This window comes from Dasypus novemcinctus, chromosome 19 (genome assembly GCF_030445035.2).
Source record: "Dasypus novemcinctus isolate mDasNov1 chromosome 19, mDasNov1.1.hap2, whole genome shotgun sequence".
In the NCBI taxonomy this organism is placed as follows: Eukaryota; Metazoa; Chordata; class Mammalia; order Cingulata; family Dasypodidae; genus Dasypus; species Dasypus novemcinctus.
This window is the reverse complement of record NC_080691.1, coordinates 83,329,189-83,334,215: the sequence shown is the minus strand read 5'-3', so window position 1 is coordinate 83,334,215 and position 5,027 is coordinate 83,329,189. Positions and strand designations below refer to the sequence as shown.

The 5,027-nt window shown below is 69.1% G+C and overlaps 1 protein-coding gene across 1 annotated transcript; it reads right to left on the bottom strand.

Moving 5' to 3' along the window:
• Nucleotides 1–1,788: 1,788 nt before the first annotated feature.
• Nucleotides 1,789–4,434, bottom strand: C19H19orf25 (chromosome 19 C19orf25 homolog). The gene is made up of 2 exons (XM_058282175.2): nt 4,109–4,434; nt 1,789–2,545 (listed from the first exon to the last, which is right to left on the bottom strand). Exons 1-2 carry the CDS (start codon nt 4,236–4,238, stop codon nt 2,319–2,321), a joined length of 357 nt encoding a protein of 118 aa, XP_058138158.1. The 5' UTR covers nt 4,239–4,434; the 3' UTR covers nt 1,789–2,318.
• Between the last annotated feature and the right edge of the window lie 593 nt (nt 4,435–5,027).

Below are 5,027 nucleotides of genomic sequence, written 5' to 3'. Positions count from 1 at the left end.
GGAGGGGGGGGGGCCAGGGGGGCCTGCTCAGGAGGAGGGGGGGCCAGGGGGGCCTGAGGGCCTGCTCAGGAGGAAGGGGGGGTCATGGGGGCCTGCTCAGGAGGAGGGGGAGCCAGGGGAGCCTGAGGGCCTACTCGGGAGGAGGGGGGGGTCCAGGGGGCCTGCTCAGGAGGAGGGGGGGCCGGGGGGCCAGGGGGGCCTGCTCAGGAGGAGGGGGGGCCAGGGGGGCCTGCTCAGGAGGAGGGGGGCCAGGGGGGCCTGCTCAGGAGGAGGAGGGGGGCCAGGGGGGCCTGCTCAGGAGGAGGGGGGGCCAGGGGGGCCTGAGGGCCTGCTCAGGAGGAGGGGGGGGCCAGGGGGGCCTGCTCAGGAGGAGGAGGGGGGCCAGAGGGGCCTGCTCAGGAGGAGGGGGGGTGTCCAGGGGGCCTGCTCAGGAGGAGGGGGGGCCAGGGGGGCCTGAGGGCCTGCTCAGGAGGAGGAGGTGTCCAGGGGGGCCTGCTCAGGAGGAGGGGGGGTATCCAGGGGGCCTGCTCAGGAGGAGGGGGGCCAGGGGGGCCTGCTCAGGAGGAGGGGGACCAGGGAGGCCTGCTCAGGAGGGGGGGGTGTCCAGGGGGCCTGCTCAGGAGGAGGGGGGGCCGGGGGGCCAGGGGGGCCTGCTCAGGAGGAGGGGGGGCCAGGGGGCCTGCTCAGGAGGAGGGGGGGCCGGGGGGCCGGGGGGCCAGGGGGGCCTGCTCAGGAGGAGGGGGGGGCCAGGGGGGCCTGCTCAGGAGGAGGGGGGCCAGGGGGGCCTGCTCAGGAGGAGGAGGGGGGCCAGGGGGGCCTGCTCAGGAGGAGGGGGGGCCAGGGAGGCCTGAGGGCCTGCTCAGGAGGAGGGGGGGGGCCAGGGGGGCCTGCTCAGGAGGAGGGGGAGCCAGGGGGGCCTGAGGGCCTGCTCAGGAGGGGGGGGTCCAGGGGGCCTGCTCAGGAGGAGGGGGGGCTGGGGGGCCAGGGGGGCCTGCTCAGGAGGAGGAGGGGGGGCCAGGGGGGCCTGCTCAGGAGGAGGGGGGCCAGGGGGGCCTGAGGGCCTGCTCAGGAGGAGGGGGGGTCCAGGGGGCCTGCTCAGGAGGAGGGGGGGCCAGGGGGCCTGAGGGCCTGCTCAGGAGGGGGCGGGGGCCAGGGGGTGCACTCGGGAGGTGTTGGGGGCCTAGCGAGGGGCAGCCCCTGTGCCCACCGCATAAGTGGGGCCGCATCAGCAGGTCTCGGCCTTGGGGGTTGCACGGCAATGCCAGTCCCCAGTGTGCACCCAGGGCCTCGGGAAGGGGTGGAGCTGAGCGGGCCGTGGCCACCTGCACCCCGAGGCGGGGGGGGGGGGGGGGGGAGGGAAAGCCAGGACACGGGGCCAGCCCCCCACATCCTCCTGGCCCCACTGCTCCTCGGGGGTGGGGGGAATGCCCGTTTCCTGGCAGGGCCCAAGAAGGCGCCGGCAGGGGAGGCAGCTAGGGCAGGTGGTCCCCGCGCGAACGGCCGCAGGCCCCTCCCTGAGCCGCCTCCACGGGGCCTTCGGGTCCGTCCAGCTGGCGGGGGCGTCCTCGCAGGGGCAGGGGTGGAGCCGCCCCAAGGCCCTGCGCTGTGAGGACTCACCTGCGGTGGGAACACTGAAGGGGACCAGACCCCCGGGCCCCGCCACAGACAGCCCCCTCCCCCAGACCAGGGCGCCAGGGGCCGGCGGGCGGGTGGGAGGCTGGGAGTCTAGATCGCCCCCCTCCCAGGGCCCTCAGGGGTCCCTGCTGTCCACAGATGGGGAAAGCTGAGGTCCTGCCAGCTGTTTAATGGGCTGATGCGGCGACCTGGAGTGGCCAGAGCGAGGGGGCAAGCAAAGCTCGTCTGGACCCCGGTGCCGGGGCCCCCAAGAGGTCAGTCGGCCCAGACGGGCTGGGGTCCCTGCAGAGAAGCTGTGGGGTGAGCAGTACAGGGACCACAATCCCCGGGGAGGCTGGCCTGCCCGCCACCCCCGCGGCCACCCCCGCGGCCAGTCCTGTGATCTCAGATCTCGGGACCTGGCCACGGGCCAGGAACCCAGAGCGCCCGGGACTGCCCCGGGGATCCCGTGTCTGCGGGGGGCCGGGGACAGGGTCCGGCAGGAGGGAAGAGGCCGCTAGGGGCGCCCTGCCCTGCTGGTGGCAGGAGAACACCGGCCGGGTGAGCACCGCTGTGTCCTGGACGAGTCACAAAATGGAGAACTGGAAGTTGGCCCCTCTCCCGGGCAGCCGGGCCGGGCCGTGCCAGCAGCAGGGGAGGGGGAGGGGGCGTCCGGAACGTTCCCGGCTTCTCCGGGGCCGCCGTCAGCCCGACGAGGGGGTCGCGGGCACGGGCAGTGCTGCCCGCGCCCCCTGGCCCACGGCCCGCTCCAGCTCCGCGCCCGCGCGCCGCAGCTCCTCGAACTTGTGCCTCAGCCCGCTGCCCGCCCGCTGCAGCCGCTGGTTCGCGGTCACGTAGGCCTGGCTCTGCGGGTAGAGCCGCTCCCGCTGCGCCTCGGCGTCCTCGGCCGTCCCGGAGGGGCCTGCGGGGTCTGGGGACACAACACGGCCTCGTCACTGCCCGCCGGCCGGGGGACCCCGTGAGGACAGAGGGGCGGAGCGTGCACCTGCACATGGGGCCCCGGGAAGAGCCTGACCCGGGGGGCTTCCCCTCCCACGAGGACTTGACACCGACCCCCTCCCGGGGACCTGCCCTCGAGAACCGGGTTTGGAGAATCTGGAGGTGGCCAGGATGAGGAGGACATGGAGGCCACCCCGAGCCCTGGGCTAAGCAGGAGCCACGTGCAGGCCACGGAAAGCACAGGCTGTGGCCGTGGGTCACGGTCAACCAGAGCCCGGCTTCGCGCTACTGCAGGGACACGCCCGCAGGAAGCAGGCTTACGCATCACGCCGGGCAGCACACGGGGCCACCCAGCGCCGTGCCAGCCGCGCCCCCGCTCCCGTGGCTATCAGCATCGCCGCCCCATAGAACTTTCCAGATAGGAAAAGGTCCCCGTCTGCCCTCTCCAGTAGAGCAGCCATGTGGAATGCTGGATTAAGCAAGTGGGTTTTTAAATCTCACTTCGTTTGAGTTTAAACCTGAGGGCTCATCGTGGGCAGTGGCTGCAGAAGCGGGCAGCGCCGCCCTGCAGTGCTGACTGATTTTACTTTTTTTTTTTAAGATTCATTTATTTATTCCTCTCCTCTCCCCCCCACCTCAGTTGTCTGCTCTCTGTGTCTGTTTGCTGCGTCTTCTTTGTCCGCTTCTGTTGTTGTCAGCGGCATGGGAGTCTGTGTCTTTTTGTTGCGTCATCTTGCTGTGTCAGCTCTCCGTGTGTGCGGCACCATTCCTGGGCAGGCTGCACTTTCTTTCGCGCTGGGCGGCTCTCCTTACGGGGCGCACTCCTTGCGCGTGGGGCTCCCCTACGCGGGGGACACCCCTGTGTGGCAGGACACTCCTTGTGCGCATCAGCACTGCTCATGGGCCAGCTCCACACGGGTCAAGGAGCCCGGGGGTTTGAACCACGGACCTCCCATATGGTAGACAGATGCCCTAACCACTGGGCCAAGTCCACCGCCTGATTTTACTTTTATTTTACTTTATTATTTTTAAAATTTATTTTACTTACTCTTTTATTGTATAGTTTTATATTTCATTTATTTACTTATATTTTATTTTGTTGTTTTTTGTTTTGTTATTTTTATTGTATTTTACTGATTTTATTTTCACTGTATTGTATTGCATTTTATTTACTGTATTTTATTTTTTGTTGTATTGTATTGTACTTATTTTTTTATAGGAGATACCAAGGACTGAATCCAGGACCTCGTGTGGGAAGCAGGCGCTCAACCCCTGAGCTGCATCCGCTCCCCAGAGAGAGGTGGTTTTTGGGGGTGCCGGGGTCGAGCTGGGACCTCGTGCCCGGGCAGGGGCCTCCCCCCGCTCCGGGCAGTACCGGCGTGACGGCGCGTTCGGGGGAGCCGCCCGCTCTGGCAGCACCCCCAGGTGGCCGTCCAGGGCGGCCCCGCGTGCTGGCCCCGCTCGGGCGCGCCCCCACACGCCTGGCCCCTGGCGGGGGCCGCCCCGCGCCCCCGCCCCGCGCCGGGACCCCTACCTTCCGGCGCGGGCGCGGTGAAGACGGGGTCGGCGGCCGGCGCGCCCCGCACGTCCTCCAGGATCTGCTCCACCGTGGGGGGCGCGGGGCGCGTGGGCAGCACGACGCGCTTCTTGGCCTTGGAGCCCATCGCTGCGGGGCGGGCGCGGCGCCGCGCGGACTCGTAGGCACCCGCCGGAGCCCCCCTCCGGGGAAAGCCCGCCCCGCCCCTGCCTCCGCCGAGCACACCGGGCCGGGGGCGGCGGGGGCTCGGCCTTGGAGTTCCCTCGGAGAAACCCGGGGCCGCCTTGGGCGCAGCTCCGGCGCCGCCAGCGCAGCCACTTCCGCTTCCGGCCGACGCGAGGCCCCGCCCCTCCCGCGCGCCGCGCTTCGGGGCTCCCCCCCCCCCCCTCCCCCGCGCTCCGCGGAGGCCCCGCCCCCGCTTAAAGGGGCCGCCGCCCGGTCCGGGAGGCGCGCCGCCCCCATCGCCCAGCCGGCCCGGGCCTCGCCTTGTAAATTGCTCGTATGGCGACGTGCTTTGCTCAGTTCAAGGGTCGGGGTGATGATTTGCTTTTTCTTTTCTTTTCTTTTATTTATTTATTTATTCCTCCCCCCCCCCCCCCCGCCCCTGCACCCCGGTTGTCTGCTGTGTCCATTCACTGTGTGTTCTTCTGTGACTGCTTCTATCCTTATCAGCAGCACTGGGAATATGTTTCTTTTTGTTGTGTCATCTTGCTGTGTCAGCTCTCTGTGTGTGGCGCCATTCCTGGGCAGGCTGCACTTTCCTTCGCGCTGGGCGGCTATCCTTACGGGGTGCACTCCTTGCGCGTGGGGCTCCCCACACGGGCCAGGAGGCCTGGGGTTTTACCACGGACCTCCATGTGGTAGATGGACGCCCTAACCACTGGGCCAAGTCTGCTTCCCTCTTCTTTTTTTTAAA

Excerpts from the sequence above, each read along its gene's own strand:
- C19H19orf25 (XM_058282175.2), bottom strand. The coding sequence starts at position 4,238 with ATGGGCTCCAAGGCCAAGAAGCGCGTCGTGCTGCCCACGCGCCCCGCG. Across the intron at positions 2,546-4,108 it reads CACCGCGCCCGCGCCGGAAG|ACCCCGCAGGCCCCTCCGGG; the intron begins GTAGGGGTCCCG and ends TTGTGTCCCCAG.